This window comes from Malaclemys terrapin, chromosome 8 (assembly GCF_027887155.1).
Source record: "Malaclemys terrapin pileata isolate rMalTer1 chromosome 8, rMalTer1.hap1, whole genome shotgun sequence".
NCBI lineage: Eukaryota > Metazoa > Chordata > Testudines > Emydidae > Malaclemys > Malaclemys terrapin.
This window is the reverse complement of record NC_071512.1, coordinates 99,715,147-99,735,437: the sequence shown is the minus strand read 5'-3', so window position 1 is coordinate 99,735,437 and position 20,291 is coordinate 99,715,147. Positions and strand designations below refer to the sequence as shown.

General features: G+C 42.3%; 1 protein-coding gene across 1 annotated transcript; it reads left to right on the top strand.

The window, feature by feature from the left end:
• The first annotated feature begins 1,394 nt into the window (after positions 1-1,394).
• On the top strand, positions 1,395-19,866 carry GPX7 (glutathione peroxidase 7). Its single transcript, XM_054037128.1, has 3 exons — positions 1,395-1,684; positions 16,120-16,381; positions 19,187-19,866. The coding sequence occupies exons 1-3, from the start codon at positions 1,448-1,450 to the stop codon at positions 19,348-19,350; spliced, it is 663 nt and encodes a 220-aa protein (XP_053893103.1). The 5' UTR covers positions 1,395-1,447; the 3' UTR covers positions 19,351-19,866.
• Positions 19,867-20,291: the final 425 nt, after the last annotated feature.

The window sequence follows — 20,291 nt, the reverse complement described above, 5'->3', positions numbered from 1 at the left end:
GGCACTTCACAGTCTGTTCCTTGTAGGTCCCTAGTCTCCTTCTCAGGCCCTGGCTGTGCTGCAGGGATGCTGCGGGTAGGACACTTGCAATGGTGGTGGCCACACACCTCCAGGCTTTGGGTGGTGGGACCCTTCTTCCCAGTGTCAGCCCCCCGTTGGGTTAAGATCCTCCTCCCAGTCTGGCCTGCAAGGGCCCTTGGCTGGGGGTATCTTTCTGCACTGGGCCCTTTGCCCAAGGTCCCCCCTTGGCTGGCCCCAGTTGCTCACCACACCTGGCTCTGTGGCTGCAGCTCTGCTCCCAGCACAGGATCTGCTCTCTCTGTGGGCTGCTTCTGTGACTCTGCTTCCAACTCTGACCTTTTCTGGCCCAGCTCTGCTCCCCAGCTCAGCTCGGGCCCTGCTTTCTCCTTAGCTCGGCCCCACTCTGTCTGACCCAGGCAATTCCAGCTCACAGGGAAGAACCCCCACCTCCTGGCTTCCAGATTAGCCTGCCCGCCCTGTCTGTCAGGCTCAGAGGCTGACGCTGACCTGGAGCATTGGCCTGTCCCCAATCTTCTAGTGCTGGGAGCTAGCCAACCGAAACACCCCCACTGACTGTTAGTAAGGGGGCAACAGTCCCCTTACACAAGGGTGATAGCAAACGGCACACAGGCAACTCCCTTTAGCAGAAATCTCTTATAAGGCCCTAAAGTAGGTGTCTTGCTCTGTTTCTTTCAAGGCTCTGATGCCAAACTCACTGCTTAAGCCATAGTTACTAGTTCCAGCCCCAAGCTCCTGCGTTTTTACCTGGAAAACCCTGCTAGCCCCCAGACTCTAGGGGTTGACTAAGGGGCTTGACTGTTAACCCCTCCTTGTTGAAACTGCTCTGCAACACAGAGCTCAAAGAGACCTAATGAGGGATGTTTTAACCCACACAAGGGGTCAAGAGCAAGCAGGACAAATGCCCAGTTCTGCCAAAAAGTGGGGTGCAGAGGAACGTGGATGGTGACGCCAGCCCCGCACAGGGGGGGAAGAAGGGCTGATGTGTGGGGCAAGCAGCTCAGGGGAGCCCTGCACAGGTGCGGGGGAGGCTCAGGTGAGAGGCTGGGGTCAGCATGGCGTGGGGGGGAGGTGCCGGGGGGATCGGGTTAGCTCCGCGGAGTGGGGGGGGGAAGAGGGAGGCGAGGGCTAGCCTCACCCAGTGTCCGTTTTCCCTTTGGGAAATGTGGTCATTCTACTAATGCTAGCTGAGTTGTATGCACCTACAACTGGCCTTATTTATTACACCACACAATACTTCTTTTATGAAATATTTTTATCCCCCAACAAAACATTGCTGGAAGTTGCCTACTCTCCGGGCATTGTGTGAAACAGCGACGCTACCAAATCCTGAGAGCGCGAGTGTTGCAAACCCTTTTGCAACAGCTCTTTCTTTCCGGCCGTGCTGTGTGATTTGTGAAAGTGGTCTATGCAGCGCTATGCTCAGCTGTCTTGCAGCATGCTAGATCCTGAGGGCAGTGTGGAGCACAGGGCTTCCTCCTCCTCCTCCAGAGTTTTTCTCATCCTTCTAGCCATGCTCCTTGCTGTAGCATTGCTGCTTTGCTTAGCATTCGCCGCCTCGCAGCAGAAGGAGAACGATTTTTATACATTTAAAGTGGTAAACATCAGGGGCAAGCTAGTCTCTCTGGAGAAATACAGAGGCTCGGTAAGTTTGCAGGGAGATGAGCAGCTGCTCTCATTGCAGACTATAACTAACCAGCCCATCTTTGCATGCTTGCATAAGGGAGTGGGAATCCAGAGATTGTACATTAACTTGCATGCATGCACGTTTATAGTCTCTCATTTGCGCATTTTGTGTAACTGATCTGGCGTATTGCTTGCATGTTTACTTTGATATCGTTCCATAGGTTTCTCCATTATTTTAATAAAACGTTTGCCTAACCCCTGCGTATGTGAGTGTTTCTTGGGCAGGCTGCTCTGTATACGTGGCACACGGGGTTGCGTGCCGTTCATTTACTATACATAGTACTCTGTTATGTCTATTATTAATCATGAAAACATTTATCCGGGATTGGAAGCATGTGTCATTTTAAAGCAAAAGTCTGTATTGCAAGATATTTCCCCTTTTGAAAGACTTGACTTTTGCTGAATTTTGTTTGAAGCAAAAGGGGAAAACGAGGATGGTGTTTAATCAGTATGTCAAGGAATGCACCATAATAATCAATACACGAAACTGAGAAGATAAACAAAGCAGATTAATATAATCTACAATTAAATCATAGAAATTAAAGATAATGTGAGGAAAGGCGCAAGACAGCAGATCTGTTTAAAAACAATTAATTTAAATGTTACTTACATATTACTCAAGAAGTCCTAAATGAAACTCTCTCCCCAAAAGATGTACACATTTTATCAAGTTCTTGAAATGTGATTACGATATAGTCATAAGAAAATGTATCACAATTATGTATATTCAAAGGTTAATAAATAGCATATGCATTTAGAAACTGTGAGGCAAATCAGGGTTGGTTCTTCATGCTAGAATGGTGGAGAGAAAAGCAACTATAAACCGGGCTTTACTTGCCAGTATGCTCCGGCTTACTTGTGCTCCAGCTTTGGAGTGGCACAAGGCAGCTGGACTGTACCTGTGAATTTGGCTGTAAAAGTTAAAATTGGCAGGGAGGACCTAAGGTTGACGCTAAGGTCTTTAACTCATTAAAGATGTCACATGATAGCATTTTCTTTGGGTTTCTTTTTTAGTGTTCGTTTATGAAAATATTAATAAAGTAAGAAAACAAGGAAATTTCCAGACAAAAAATTGTTAAACTGAAGTTAAGGTTGAGAGTATATATCAGTAATTTAAAGGTGAAAAAATTTAACAAGAATATTGTCCAAAAATAAGCAAATTAGAAACCCAGAAAATTCAGAGTTAAGTTAAACTTTAAAAAATAATCCAGAAATGTTTAGAAATGAAAATGCAGAGTGAAAGTACCCAAACATTTTAACTCTGTCCTGTAGTGATTCCATAAGGAAACTATTATGAATAAACCAAATATACTAATCTACCTTTATGGTCCCAGATTAGAGTTAAAGAGACTAGTCCAAGGTAGCAAAGCAAGTCAGTGGTTAGAACTCCAGGAACAGAACCAGGGTCTCCTGACTCCCACTCCAGTGCCCCATCTAGTGGAGATGTATTGTCCTAATTTCATAGTGCTTTTTTGTAAATTTTTATGGCCAGAAGGGCCTGTTATGATAATCTAGTCTATCCTGCATTATACAGGCTGTAGATTTCACCTAGTGATTACTGCATCTAGTGTAACATCTTCTGGTTGAATGAGAGCATTTCTTTGAGAAGGAGTCTTTAAATCAAGAGTTTTCTGTCTAAGTGATAAATAATGTACCACGTCCTTTGATAATCTATACTGACGGTTAAAAGTATATTTTATTTCCAGTTTGATTTTTTTAATAGACTGTTCTTGCAGATAAAATGCCTGGCAGGGGCATGCAATGATCAGTTGCACATGGTTTCATGCAAGGATTGTGCTCACTTGAGGACATTCTTGCATACTCTATTCCATGTCATTGTGCCACTTACTTATATGTGATCCTTGTACTTTTGCCAATAGGAATGAGAGATGAAGTTAAAAATATCTAAGATCAAAAGGGAAGCTCCTTGGTGGATTTAGACTAAATGAGGCCCAGATCCAGTCTGACCAAAGCCCCCAACCCACCCACCAATTCAAACTGCGCTTAAGTGGTACATAGACCTCATGTTGGTCCCCAACATCGAGGAGAATTTTCTCCATTGCATACACAGGTATTTGTTTGTTTCTAGGAGTACCCACAACTTGCTAAATGCTGTACAAACATAATGCATTAATGTTTGTCTAAGTGTAGTTTAATATATAAATATATATATATAACAATGTATAAATATATAATGTGGTGTCTCTCCCAGATGGACATAATCTATATGGGATACTGTCAAATTGCTTGTTATTATACAGTAGTTGGCTTTTCTTCAATAGTTTGTTCCCATAATTTCTTCCAGTGGGTCTGTCAAGAGTCAATAAATGCTCTGACTGGAGCACATCTTGTCTGCAGGGCACCTGTTGCAGCTCTGGCTTTTAAAGGAGCAAATACCTTCTTCAGCTTCAGTAATTCAGAGCCAGAATCCCCGGGGAAGAAGTTGAAGAGGAAAACTCTCCAAGGTTACTCTTTTATGGAGTTCCTCACAAATCATTCTGTCAAAGGACAGAGGGTATTTGCCCCACTGCAGAATGAGCTGCAGGGCCCATTTCCACATCTCGTGCCTCTGCTCCACCTCTGGGTTTGCAGCTTTATTGTAGTTATGTAGTTAGCACTTTCTCTAGGGGTGACCAACCCCATGATCCCCCGTAATGGAGGGCTCCTTACCACAGAGAAGTACTGGGGACGCATCATCTTTTCTTCTTGGTCTCAGCTGTCCCCACCTTGACCAGCACTCACTCAGCACAGGACCACCCAATTCCTCAATGTGGTTCTCACATCCATGAGAGCCCTCCATGGGCTTCTTGTGAAAAGGGCAGGAGGAGAGGATGCCATGAAAGTGATGACCCCCTTTCTGAGTGGAACAGCAGAGACCCACATGTGGGGGGGCCCCACCCTTCTCAATCCAATTGAAACTTGACTACTCATGTGAATATTTAAATGAGATTAAAACAATAAAATCTCCCTTATCTCCCATCCTCTTGCTGGGGCTGGGCATTAGTGTCACATCCATATGCATCCTCTTTCAAGGGAGATAATGATTCCATGGTTAGAGTCTGTTGCACTATAAACTGTGAAGTCTTATTTCCCTTTATTCCTTTAGCTAGCTCATTTTGTGCCTTTGCCTTTCTAATCTTGCCCCTGCATTCCTGTGTTGTTTGCCTATATTCATCCTTTGTGATTTGTCCTAGTTTCCATTTTTATATAACTCCTTTTTAGATCATGCAAGATCTTGTGGTTAAGCCAAGCTCATCTTTTGCCACATTTTCTATCTTTCCTACCCAGGGGAATAGCTTGCTTTTGGGCACTTAGTAGTGTCCTTTTGAAATACTGCCAACTCTCCTCAGTTGTTTTTCCCCCTCAGTCTTGATTCCCATGGGACCTTACCTATCAGCTCTCTGAGCTTACCAAAATCCACCTTCCTGAAATCCATTGTCTCTAATTTGCTGTACTCCCTTCTACCCTTCCTTAGAATTGTTAACTCTATTGTGAACTTTCACAGAGCTCTTCTTCAGTTCTAGGATAAGACAGAGCATTGTATTATATGATCTACCTACATGAGATATGAAGTGCATTGAGCCAATCATAAAGAGCTATCAGAAAATAAGGAAATTTGTATCTTGAGGTAAACAAGGAAAGCTCATGTTTTATTTTAAAGGTTTTATTGGTCTCATTGTCACTGTACTCAGCAGAAACTGGGAGGCACTGTTTTTTTAATCGCTACTGCACATATGTAGGAGTCAGCACTTCTTGGTTCCTGTCCCCTCTCTTCCACTTCTCTGCTGTGTAGTTTTAGCCTCAATAGACACATCTAGGTATAATAGCACTTACCTACCTATTATACATAAGCCTCACCATAGTACACTTAGCTAACTAATTAATGTTAGTAACGTATTTTGAGAATCGTGAATGAAAGGCATTATACAAATGCAAAGTATTCTACTGCTGGGGGTAACATTAGGTGTTCTGCATGAAGCAGATCTCTCTGTAATCTGAGAATTTAATATTAGGTATAGAAAAAGTAAACATTTAATTTCAAAGCACTGGATTTTTTGGATAATGATTCTGCAAACCAGTGTAATTTGACGTTTCTGGATAGGTCATTGTTGGGTATATAACCCAAGACCTGTGATTTATATAAGGCTCTGCTGCCTCAGCTAAAAATTCCACATCTGTTAACTTGAAGCCAATAGTAAATTAATAAACCTCTCTGTGGTCCATCCACTAGAGAGCCATACTGTGTAAATGACTTACACCAGTATGTAATATTTTTTCCAATATTGAGTTTAAGATTAGACTGCTTGGATTTTCTAAGTAAAAGAAGGAAAGTCTAGTATTGTAAGGGCCAATAAAGGTAATGCATGTTGCAGCTTTATGAAAATATTTTTGGAAAAGTCAAGGATTAATTGTTTGCACTGTACACTAGATGGTGCACTTGACTCACATTCAAAGTTCCAGGACAGGGTAAGAGAAAAGGAAGCCTAGATTAAGCTCACATGTTTTACTAAATATTAATGACTTAAATAATTAAAATGTTAGTGCCCAAATGAGACAAAGTAAGTGACTTTTTTATAAAGAAAATTTTAAACACACTGCAAACAGATCAACTCATTTAATCTTCTGTAATGCAGGATAGAACCACTTAAAGATGACCTGCTAACAATTTTTTAAAAACTAGATGTGCCTTTTTTGCTACTTTATGATGTTTTTAAAAGGCATGAAAGGGTTTCTATTTTTAAATTGTTTTGTCTGCTTTTTTATGTCCTCAAATCTCAAAATCCTACTTTTGTGGAAGGCCCTCTGGAAGGTCTCAAAATGTGCATTGTGAGCACTCATGTTATTTGAAGGAGTTGTGCTAGCAAACACTTCTTTCTCCAAGATGTTAAGTCACTGAAATTAAATAGATGTTGAAAAAAATCACATTTGTATTGACAAAATTCTTTCAGGCCTTCTTTACAAATACTGTATATTAAAATCAAGCAAAAATTACACGCATTTTTTCTTTGCAGGTCATCTTTCACATTTCTTCACATACCCATAGACTTCTATATGTTTTTATTCCTTTGTAGCCACCTGGAACAAATTGTTTATCAACCTCGGGCAGATTTTGGGTGGGGCATTGCAAACTGCAAGCCGCAGGCAGTTTAGTGTTCAATACAATAGAATATATGGTGTTCAATATAAAGAGTTCTGCAGAGGAGACAGGAGACTGCTCCCCGCTTGCGCCCCTGAGGCAGGGAGTCAGAATTTTGTTTATTAACAGAGTGATTAAGATAAGAAAGGGCTGCTAGGATGTTTCCTAAAGTTAAATGATCTGTTCCAAGGTTCGTGAACTACAAAAAGTAAGTAGCCTAAATGATAGAAAGTAATTGTAGATTTTTCTACAATTGTTGTATTCAAAAAGTAGTAAAAGTTATTAATCTTTCTTTAAGATAACTGATTTTTAGACAAGAAATGTAGTAGATCTAATCAGTCAGTAAGGCATTTGATACAGTTCCACATGAGAAATGATTAGTTAAACTGGGAAAGATGGGGATTAATATGAGAACTGGAAGGTGGGTAAGGAACTGATTAAAGGGGAGACTGCAACAGGTCGTACTGAAAGGTGAACTGTCAGGCTGGAGGGAGGTTACTAGTGGAGTTCTTCAGGGATCCGTCTTGGAACCAATCTTATTTAACATTACTGACCTTGGCACAAAAAGTGGGCACTTGCTAATAAAATTTGCAGATGACACAAAGTTGGGAGTATTGCCAATATGGAGGAGGACTAGAATATCATACAAGAAGATCTGGATGACCTTGTAAACTGGAGTAATGGGATGAAATTTAATAGTGCAAAGTCATGGCATTTAGGGACTAACAACAAGAATTTTTGCTATAAGCTGGGGACTTCTCAGTTGGAAGTAATGAAGGAGGAGAAAGTCCTGGGTGCATTGGTTGATCACAGGATGACTATGAGCTATCAATGTGATGCGGCTGTGAAAAAGGCTAACATGATCTTGGGGTGCATCAGGTGAGGTATTTCCAGTAGAGAGAGGGTAGTGTTAGTACCATTATACAAGGCACTGGTGATACCACATCTGGAATACTGCATGCAGTTCTGGTCTCCCAGGTTTAAGAAAGATGAATTCAAACTGGAACAGGTGGAGAGAAGGGCTACTAGGATGATCTGAGGAATGGAAAACCTACCTTATGAGAGAAGACTGAAAGAGCTTGGCTTGTTTAGCCTAACCAAAAGAAGGCTAAGGGGAGATATGATTGCTCTCTATAAATAGATCAGAGGGATAAATACCATGGAGGGAGGGGAGTTATTTAAATTAAGCACCAATGTGGACCCCAGAATAAATGGCTATAAACTGGCCATCAACAAGTTTATGTTTGAAATTAGATGAAAGTTTCAAGCCATCAGAGGAGTGAAGTTCTGGAGCAGCCTCCCAAGAGGAGCAGTGGGGGCAAAAAACCTAACTGGCTTCAAGACTGAGCTTGATAAGTTTGTAGAGGGGATGGTATGACAGGACTGCCTACAACGGCGTGTGGCCCATCATTGACTGCCTGAAGCAAAAATCCCCAATGGCTAGGACAGGACAGTAGCTAGGGAGGGCTCCGTGTTACTACAGAGAATTCTTTCCGGTGGGTCTTGCCCACTTGCTCAGGGTCTAACTGATCACCATATTTGCAGTTGGGAAGGAATTTACCCCCAGGTCAGATTGGCACAGATCTTGGGTGGGGTTTTTTTGCCTCTCTCTGCAGGATGTTATAACATGCAGGATTTAACTAGTGTAAATCATGAATTCTCTGTAACTTGCAGTCTTTAAACCATGATTTGAGGATTTCAGTAACTCAGCAAGAGCTTACGGGTCTATTATAGGAGTGGGTGGGTGAGATTCTGTGGCCTGCAAGGTGCAGGAGGTCAGACTAGATGATCATAATGGTCACGTCTGACTTTAGTAAAAAGAACAGGAGTACTTGTGGCGCCTTAGAGACTAACAAATTGATTAGAGCATAAGCTTTCGTGGACTACAGCCCACTTCCACTACAGTCCACGAAAGCTTATGCTCTAATAAATTTGTTAGTCTCTAAGGTGCCACAAGTACTCCTGTTCTTCTTTTTGCGGATACAGACTAACACGGCTGCTACTCTGAAACCTGACTTTAGTAAGAGTATCTGAGTAAGAATACGCTTTTAAAACAATTTTAAACCTAACCAGTGTCACTTAAGTGACTGCCACAAGATGTCAGAACATGTTAGTATTAGAGCTGAATGGGTTTAATATTTAATTTTCTTTCTTGATATAGAAATTAGATACAATGCTCCGGTCAGATAATTTCTAAGTTATCTGCAACCCCCCCCCCCCCACACACACACACACACTAGGGTTTTCAGTTGCTTAAGTTCCCCTCCCCCACCAAAAAAAAAAAACAAAAAAAACACAATCTGAAACAGCACTCCTGTGGGCAGGCACGGAATTTGCCCACACACACGGCCCTGTTGGCCTGACTGGAGCCACCCCCATAAATATAGAAGTTATATCTGCCTATTGTATTTTGATTCCAGTAGTAGGGATTACCAATGAACACTTACCTATATTACAGGCTTGGTGTGAGGCTGAAATCATGATCATAAAGTGCTTTTATATCCTCCTGTGAAAGGAACCATGGGCTGTGGGTATCGAAGACCAGGGGCCCAGTGCTTAGGCCAGCTAGCAGGGGGGCGGTGGAGAGGACTTAGGGCTAGCCTCCTCAAGGGGGGCTCACCTGCCACCCATGAAAGGAACTGTATGCAAGTGCAAAAGATCAGGATCATAACAAAATTTGGTCTTTGTTGTAATTAATGTAAACTATTGTTAATAATGGTTGGTAAGAATAAGTTACTCTGGCATAATTAAACTTTCAATAATAGGTTGGTGTTCGATTTAGTTTAGGACTGTCAAACGATCAAAAAAATTAATCATGATTGAGGCTACATTTTAGTCACAGGTATTTTTAGTAAAAAAAGAGTCATGGACAGGTCACAGGCAGCAAACAAAAATTCACGGCCTGTGACCGGTCCATGAATTGTATTATATACCCCTGACTAAAACTTGGGCCGGGACCCCCACAGGTGCTCTGTGGGGTGGGGGCAGCCCAGGACTCCCACTGGTGCTGGGGGGAAGGGGGCTCAGGACTCCCACTGGTGCTGGGGGGAAGGGGAACGGTTGGTGGGGCTGGCTGGCTCCCTACCAGGTTCTGCATGTCCCTGCAGCTCCTAGGGAGAGGGAAGGCCAGGGGAGCTCCTCACACTGTCCCCCGCCACTTTTTTTTTTTTTTTTTTTTTTTTTTTTTTAACATAACTGCACTCAAAAACAAAACAATGGAAAACTTCAGAGCCTACAAGTCCACTCAGTCCTATTTCTTGTCTTAGCAATTGGCTGAACAAAACAAGTTTGTTTACATTTACAAGAGATAATGCTGCCAGCTTCTTATTTACAATGTTACCTGAAAGTGAACAGGCATTTGCATGGCACTGTTGTAGCCAGCATTGCAAGGTATTTACCTGCCAAATATGCTAAACATTCGTATGCCCCTTCATGCTTCAGTCAGCACTCCAGAGGACATGCTTCCATGCTGATGATGGGTTCTGCCCAAAGCAGTGCAGACGGACACATTCATTTTCATCAGCTTAGTCAGCTGCCACCAATAGAAGGTTGATTCTTTTTTTGATGGTTCCAGGTTCTGTAATTTCCGCATCAGAGTGTTGCTCTTTTAAGACTTTTGACACCAGGTTCCACACCTCCTCCCTCAGAATTTGGAAGGCACTTCAGATTCTTAAACCCTGGGTAGAGTACTGCAGCTATCTTTAGAAATCTCATATTGGTACCTGCTTTGCATTTTGTCAAATCTGCAGTGAAAGTGTCCTTAAATCGAGCAACATATGCTGAGTTGTCGTCCGAGACTGCCATAACACAAAACATGGCAGAATGTGGGTAAAACCAGAGCAGGAGACATACAATTCTCCTCTGAGGAGTTCAGTCACAATTTTAATACATCTTTTTTTTAAACGAGCATCAAAAAACAAGAAGACCATGTTCATTCAGTCTGTATCTATATGTTGATACTTGGAAAGTTAGCTAGATGGCACCAGAACATACTTTGTATGCCAGTGCATAGGGATTCCCTAGATTGTGCCTTGTTGTCACAATAAACCATTAAGGATTATTAAAATCAACTTTTGCTTTATGAGTTTGTTTTTCCTGAGAGAAAAACCAAGGAAGGATGTAGAAACCAGTTTTAAACACTGTATTGTGATCAGCTATACTGTGTATGTGCATCATTGCCCTCTATTAGGTGAAATTACAACTGCCCAACTGCAGGGTATAGACCAGGGGTCCCCAAACTTATCTTGTGCCCCCCTTATCCCTACCCACCACCACCATGGCCCCCTCAAGCCACAGCTGGGAGCAGGGCCTTGGTGAGGGCCAGGGTTGTGGCCGGTGGCAAAGGCCAGAGCAGGAGCCAGAACCAGGAGCACAGCTGGGACAGAGCTGGGGCTCCCTCCCCACCCCCTGTGAGGGTGGACCTGGGCCCCACCATGTCCCCCAAACATTCCTCTGTTCCCTCCCCCAGAGGACACACCCCACAGTTTGGGGACCACTGCTATAGACCTTAACCTTATAACAGCTAAAGGTGTTCTCACTCTAGTGAATGGGGCCTATGCTTTTGGGGCAGGAGAACTTGGGTGAAGTTCTGCTGTGACGTTCTGAATGGCCACAATGTCCAGTATAATGGCACCCACGAATTCTTGGTGGTTAAGAATTTGTTACAATATATTTATTGTACAATCTGCAATCATTTTATTTTTCCCTTCAACTACACCAAATTTTGATGTGCTTTATTGACTGGCCAATGATATTTCATGGTGAATTTTATAGCAGGGGGAGGGAAGGCTGAGTGAATTTTTAGTGCTCAGGAAAGGTGCTGGGGTGACAGCCCTGAACCCCTCTGCTCATCCACACAACAGAAAGGTATAGCATGGGAGTGGTAGCTATGCAGGAGGTGAGATGGTATTTCTTTCAGAAAGGCACCATAGAGAATGATGTGCCAGTGATGGAAGCCATGTAGACACCTGTCCGCTAGGATTTGGCCTGAGATTGCCAATTCATTTCATATAGGATACCAAATAGCAATACATAGCTACTATTGATTTGGTCTGGAATTGAACTGACAACCCTCAGATAAGTAGATGTGTATTATTTCATTACTTATACCCTGAGCCATCCAGTTCCAACTCCCAGCCCTCTAGAAATGATGAAACTATCTTTCTTCATAAAAGAAGTACAAAACAGTCCCCCACCCCACCCCAATAAGCAATACCAGCACATTTGCTCCCTGGCTAAAGCTACAGCTACCAGATGTTTCTGAAAAGCCATTCTTCATGGTTTGAAAATAAAGGTTTATAATAGAAACATGAACTGAATGGAAATGGTCAAAAAATAGGGGATAAAGTTGAGAAAATTGTGTCTTTTTAATAGAAAACCTTCAAAAACACAAAACAAAACAAAAAACCCAAAACCTTTTGACCAGTTCTAACAGATGCTGGAAGGAGGCCTTTCACAAATAAAATCCTGTGGAACCAATTATCCTTTCAGTTGTGCACTGACTGCCCCCATTGTGTATAGGAGAAGTCTAGTTTCTTCTGGTCTTTCCTCTCATTACACTCCACTTGTTTCCTTTTCTGACTAGAGAGCTCCTAGTCTTCCCTGACTCTAGGCATGATCCTTATCAAGTCTATAGTGTCATGCTAGACCTGCTAAGTAACAAACTTCCCTGCTGCCTGCCATCTCTCAGGGACAATTAAGGGATAACGTCGATAGGCCAAACAAGGCATCCTTCAGAACCTTTCTTATCCTCAGTGATGACGACCACTAAGATTTTAATAGGAGGAGGATTGTTGGGGGGGGGGGGGAACTGCCCTTAAAGCAATCTAGCAGTTTCTTCAGTCTATGGGGGATGATTGATTAAACAAGCCATTATTTGTATGGCCTAGTAGTCCAAGCCATGGATCAGGACCTCATTGTGCTAGGTTCTGTACAAACTGAACAAAAAGACAGTCCCGGTCCTAAAGAGCTTATGCAGCAATAGGCCTGAATCCAAACAGCTCTAAACTGTAGGAAAGGTCAGGACTGGATCCCAACTTTGTAAGTCAGGTCCATCTTAAGTGATAAACACCTCGGAAGAGAACCAAAGCCTCTCTACATGCCATATTCAGGGAGCATGAGACTGTGTGTCCTCTTGTGTGCTGTGCCAACATATCACTAAGCAGTAGGGCTCAGAATAGTAGTCATTGCTGATACAGTAGAATGGTGTAGGAATGCCATGATTTGTATGTCATGCCTTTTAGAACTCTAGCTCTAATGAAAACTATTAGTATTAAACTTAAATTATAATCACTAATGTTACCCTCTCACATAACTGCATAACCTTACCATCCTCACTTCCATCCTACCCCTTCACACCTTACTCTATATTTAGATTATAGGCTTTTCTAGGCATGGAATCTTTGTTCTGTGAAGTACCATCAAAATATATAGTGTATGAGTTTATATACTAAAATAAACACATTGTATGCATGTACATATGTAATAATAGAACTCAAAGCTTGTCTAATGAATATTCTATTGGTAAGAGCACAAAACCCGGAGTCAGGATTCTTGGGTTCTATTTCCAACTCTGCTACTCACTTGCTATAGGAGCTTGGTCAGGTCAATTAACAGTGTCTGGTCTATACTACAATATATCCCTATATCAATATAACTAGGTCACTCGGGAGTGTGACAAACCCACACCCTGAGGCTACGTCCTCACTATGGGGGGTGTGTGTCGATTTAAGATGCTCAAATTCAGCTATGCAAATAGCGTAGCTGAATTCGATGTATCCGAGCCGACTTACCCCGCTGTGAGGATGGCGGCAAATCGACCTCCGCGGCTCCCCCGTCGACAGCGCTTACTCCTACCTGTGCTGGTGGAGTATAAGCGTCGATTTGGGGATTGATTGTCGTGTCTCATAATTCGATCCGAGAGATCGATTTCTACCCGCCGATTCAGGCGGGTAGTGAAGATGTAGCCTAAGTGATGTAGTTATACTGACTTAACACCCACATGTGGACAGCGCTATGTCAGTGGGGGAAGCTTCTCCCGCCAACATAACTACCACCTTACAGGGAGGTGGATTAACTACACTGATAGGAGAGCTCTCACTGTTTGTGATCTCACAGTGGTCATGTGAAACTCTGTACATTAATTTGTGCAACACTTTGAGCTCTTTGGTTCAAAGATACAGGATATAAATCAGGGCAGATTAATTGTATGTCCTCATTGAGTTCAGTGGGGCTGCACAGGTGTAAGCCTAGTAAGATTTGGCCTGGTATCCTAACTCTTTTCTACAATATACTTGAATTAAATCTTCTAATATTTTAACTGGTGAATTTAATTGGTTAACACTTATAAAGTGCTATTTAAAGTGAAAGTTTGTAGCATTATGCAGATAACAAGCAGCACTGCATAAGTGCAGAGTATTGTTACTAATACAACATCTGAAAGATCTATAGCAATTGACTTTAATTGCCTCCAAAGAAAACAAGAGGAGGGTTATTTTAGTCAGTGTGAGTTGTAGTTCTCCCTTGCAGCAGCTGAAAGAATATAAAATGTTTAGGAGATTTTAGAGTAAGATTAAAAAAATCTTCAAAGCACACTTGGAGTCTGCATTAATAAGAACTTCCACTATGATTTGGAATTTTAAGGCTGTTTTGTGAACTCAAATAATTTAACAAAAAGTACTTGAAGTCTGAGTTCAAATACAGATCAGGAAAGAAACACATGGACAAATTCTGCTCTCAGCAGCCCCATGGAAATCAGTGGGATTAAGAATAGAATTTAGCTCCATGGGCAGATGTGGCCATAGTTGGTGGAAACATGTGTGACTCAGCTGATTTCAGCAGAGTTAGATCTGCTTACACCAACTTACGAGACTGACTGGCTCTTTGGCTCCACAAGTCCTAACTTTGAACCCCAACCCCAATCCCAAACCAGGGCAGTCAATGGTGAAACTCCTGTTCATGTCAATTGGAGCAGGATCAAACTTTCTTATTCAAACATGTAAAAAGAGTATAAGAGCTTCATTTCACTGGGCCAGAACATTCTCTACCTCTATGACTGGCATATTTGAGACCTGTGTACACACACACACACACACACTATGAGGGAATGCTTCCTACATGGCCTCATTTCTCCCCTCCTCACTCCTGCAGGTGCAACACTGGTATGTGGCTCTACTGAGGTTTGGGGACAGGCAGCATGATCTTGCTATGCCTCCAGACTCTGTGGAGGGTACTTCCTGATGTTAGCAATCTGTCTATAAAGCACTGTGTAAGATACATCAGGCCTGGGAAAGGTCTCCCCCCATGGATCATTTGCAGAATCTGCTTAACAATGATTACAACTTGAGGCTGTGCTATTGTTCAAGTGAAGCCCTGCTATGCTGCACACCCGCCCAACAGCAGAGGCTCCAAAGGCAATGGCACGTGGGAGAAGTGATGTGGCCCACGGAATGTACATTTATAACAATTTCATTGTGTGTAATCAATGAGTCTAGAAGCTCAAAGATGATGGAAGATGAAGTTGGAATTTTTCTAACTGGAAAAAAGATGCACATTTTTAAGGTTGACTATTGGGATAGCTTCCCAAGGGAAGTGGTAAATTCACCACCACTTGGAGTCTTTAATTGAGACTGGATGGCTTTCTGAAAGATAGTTCAACCACAAGTTAGTGGGCTTGATGCAGTAATCACGGAGTGAAGTTTATGTCTCATGTTATGTTGTTCAAGCTACATCACCACAATGGCCCCTTTACCCTTAAGATTATCAATCTATATTGACAGTGGTAAGTGCATCAGTTGATTCAGGGTCAATGCTGAGAGGGAAGTTGTTGCACATTTAAAAACATTTGAAAGACCTATAATAATTAATATGCACCAAACCTCATCTGAATAGTCATTTCTTTACATGTGCTGGATTGTTTATACTATAGTGAATGTTTAGAAAATGCCAAGGAGACAGGACAGAGGAGATCCTGGTTTTTCTGAAACAGAATGAAAACACCCAAGGAATTTAGCATGAATTATATCAGCATGGATGCTACTTCTAACTTCAATAAAGTGAATATTTAAAAACTAAGTCTCCCTAAATAATCAAAAGAATTTGAAACAGTGTCAAACAGTAGCAAGATGCTCAATCCCAGTCCATTGAAGATTCTCAACATGGATATTTTTATTCTGCTGAGAATGATCTGCAGTCAAGCGTCCTTGGTGGAAGCTTATGTCAAACAGATATGCAGTGTGTTTTTAATCTCTTGTGTTTAGGTATCTCTTGTCGTCAATGTTGCAAGTGAGTGCGGATTTACAGATAGCCACTACAAAGCTCTACAACAGTTACAGAGAGATCTTGGCTCACATCATTTTAATGTGCTAGCATTCCCATGTAATCAATTTGGGCAGCAAGAGCCAGACAGTAACAAAGAAATTGAGAGCTTTGCCCGAAAGACTTATGGTGCCTCCTTTCCTATGTTCAGCAAAATTGCAGTCACAGGTGCTGGTGCTAATGCTGCCTTCAAATATTTAATTGGTAAGTAATATCTAGAGCAGCTATATCTAAGGAGGTAAGTTGCTGGCATTGAATTAATCTGATCTGGCAAGACTTTTATAAGGATTATTTATAGTGTTCATGATAGCAAATGTGCCTGATACATGTTTATTTCACATAGGGTTATTTTAATAATCATATCTAATGCCTATCCAAATACAGATTCAGAATGTCTAGAAATTCAAATTCGGTGTACATGGGAGTGTAAAACATTCCCTCTGTACCTGATCATAGGGTCATGAACATGGGCAGCTGTGCCTGGTTTTCTCCACTTAGCAACCATTTCTCCAGAGAATCCATGTCATGACACATCTGGGGCTGCCACAGGTCAGATTTTATGACATGCATTAGTAGATCTGTAGGGTGAGAAGAGGCAAAATGTCCTCAGTATCCATCTGAACCCCGCACTTTCACAAGCTTTGCATTCACTCACAAAACAGTGCAACCAGGTGCCGATAGGGATTTCCTGGAAGAAATTTCTTCCGTGTTCCTCACAAGGAATATGGAACAACCAAACTGTAGAACCCATCCAGCTATTTGTACAAGAGTCAATGCATGCTAGGATAGGAGTCCTTGGGAGTTTGTTGGTTCCTGGCAGACAGCTAAGAAGCTTTCAATAAAACAGGTTCTTCTTATCCAAGCACTATATTTTTCTGCATTGGTTGAATGCTCCAAACACCATTCAAATACTGAACTGAAATCAGACTCTTCAGCCAACATTCAGGGAATTTTTTAGGAAGTGAGACAAATCTAATCAAACCCACCACCACATGACCGCACATCGAGTCTCACCTCCTCTACCCAGGAACAGTGTTCCTCCCACACTCTCCCATGGATTTACAGCAGAGTTCTTTGTACTACTTTTGGCTGCCACATGCAGTGTTCCAGAGCTGACATTCCTGCAGATCATAGAATATCAAGGTTGGAAGGGACCTCAGGAGGTCATCTAGTCCAACCCCTCAAAGCAGGACCAATCCCCAGACAGATTTTTACCCCAGATCCTAAGTAGCCCCCTCAAATCCCATCCTTCCCCAATGCTCCACAGGCAGCATGAGGCTGTTAGAGGTGGTACAGTCACCACTGTAATGTGAAAGGACAGTCACCAGCATAAGTCTGGCAGTGCACTGTGACAGGAAACACTCACCTCTCATTAGTACCTCCTATTGGTTGTGTATGAACCTGCACTTTCTCTCTCTGCTCCCTTTTCAGCTGTTCATCTCACCAGGTGGGTCTTCACTGGTCCAGCTCTCTGGCCAAATCACACAGTCAATGTGCATGAACAAATCCCTTCCAGAGTAAGAGGTCCAAACAGGGCCTGTCCCTGTGCCCTTGTTAAAATCTTTAGCCATGTCTCTATGCTCAGTCCTCAGCCCCTTCTGGACTGGCTTTAAGACTGTGCCTGTCCTGGTCTAGAGCAGTGCCTCCAGGGCTTTTTCCCTGGAGACTCTTTGCCATAAGAGTTCTTATTGCCCCAGCTGGGTCACTCCTTCAAGTTCAGCTCCCTTCCAGGGGACAGGGAGTAACAAAGTTCAACAAATGGTTGGCCCTCTTCAGGGTCTTCAGCCCCATCCTTGAGTTCTTTAAGTTCCATCCCTGGGCTTGGGCTACTAAACAAAACATGCCCCCTTCTCAGGGTATTGGCCACTTTGCCAGAATCCAGGCCTGTCCACTATCTAGGTCCCAACCCAGGGACCCTACAAATAGCTACACACTGCTTCCTTTAATAGTTGCTGCTGCTATTCTCTAGGCTGCTTCACACATAGCCCCTTCCTCTTCACCTCAGGGCTGAAGTTTTCTACATTTCTCCTGCCTCACTACATGCCATGTCCACCAGAACCCATCTTCTGTATCTCTCTTGAGCTCTAGTAAGGCACACCCTCCCTTATTCCTCTGGTCCCAGTTAGGGACAACACTGCACACATCCTTTGCAGCTACTTTTATCTCAGCCTGCTGTGTTCTGATTGGCTGCTTCCCTGCAGCCTTTCTAGGCAGACCTGGAGGTCTCACCTTCGCTGCTCCTTTTCTGGGGCAGGGTGTGGAAGGACCATGAGGCCTCCAGCATGGGGCTCAGAGGGCCTGGTACACCCTGTCACATGCACCTTGGCAATTTGTCTGATTCCACGTGGGGGTTTGGCCCAGAAGTGGCAAGAGATGTAACCTTGTCCCAGATGAAGCGTGTATAGCTCTGGACCTACACGTTCTGTGCTCCTATCTTATGACCTCACATTTATGGGCAGAAACTCCTGCCCTTATTCTAAAATGCATTCCTGAACTTTTCCATTTAATATAATAAAATCATAGAGGTTATTCAGAGAATAACCCAACCTCTAACTAATGAGGGTTAGGAAGAAACTTCTCCTAGGGGGTAGGTTATTCCATTATTTCCTACTGCGGAGTTTCTTGAAACATTCCTCTGAAGCATCTGGTAATGGCTACTATCAGAGATAGCCTACTGGACTAGATAAGCCATTAGTCTGCTCTAATATGGCTGTTCCTAAGTCCATCTCCCTGCCAGTGCATGATTGTTCCAAATAGTATATTTTCTGGTACTTTCTCCTGTCTATATGCCTTAAGTGATTGAGCTTCTACTAGTTCCCATGGTAGAGTATTCCACAGTCTAATATATCTTCCTGTCAGAAAATCCCTCCTGATATTCAACCTAATGTTTTCCCCTTGATTTTATGTACTTTCTTTCCTTAAGATGCTAAATCAACAAATCATCATACTCAAATATGAGGAACTGGTTCATGTGGTTCTCTTCTGTTTGTATTTTCTTTTCCTTCACAGAATCCACAGGAGAAGAACCAACCTGGAACTTCTGGAAGTACCTGGTAGCCCCTAATGGGAAAGTAGTAAAGGCTTGGGACTCAACTGTCACTATTGAAGAAATAAAACCTTACATCACTGAACTTTTGAGGAAAATCATCCTCAACCGGAAGGATGAACTGTGACTTTCAAAAGTCCCATCATGTCTATTATACCTTGATTGATAATTAGGACTGCAATTTGATTGTTCACATTCCAAAAGAGGAAATAGAGGGACAGGAAATCATTATGACTAATTGAAGTTTTTCCCATCATTCTAAGAATACAGGAAACAATAACTGAATGTGGTAAAAGGTGAATTAACTTAGGCTTGTGCTATCGTTCTAAAGTGATTGAATTGAATTTGTGCCTTCTTGGAAAGAAAATCATTTGTTTATCTTACTATCTCAAATCATCAATTGTTGATGATATTATGAAGAGCCAGTTAGGATTTTTTTGGCAGCCAGGCTCAGTTCAGCTAGAATTTCCTTAGAGAGACCTTACTAGCAACTGCAATTCATTTGTCAAGATTTTGACCATGAATTTCATTTAAAAATGCAACCCAAAGTAAAAGAGTGCACTTGGCGTAGTGTGGACACAGTTATAAGGGGCAGGCAAAAATAGGTTTCCTCAAAGCAGACACACTTATAATGATATGTGTCTGCTTAAAGGACAGACACTTCACTTTCTCTCTATTTGTGTTATGGGTAACTGGGGGAGAAGGGCATGGGGAGGTCTCATCTATAGAACTGAAATAAAAGACAAAATTTCCTACAAAAAGATTCTCCATAAGTTGTGTGAACTGTCTTTAAATTCTTTGTTTAAAAAAAGGTTGCTGAGTGACATTAGTACAGTCTGTGTAATTAATTTGAACATCTATAGGGCCAGATTCTCCTCTGGGTAAATCACTGTAGCACCATTAAAATCAATGAGTTAAGCTGATTTATCCCAGCTGAGAATCTACCCCTATTGTTAGGTTTCTTTTTTCAAAAAGTTTTTGTATTGTGCTTCATATTTTGATGTTTTGGGAGAAAGAACAATACTCATTTTGAGTCAGAGTTGAGGTGGTTGTGGTTGAGTGAAGATG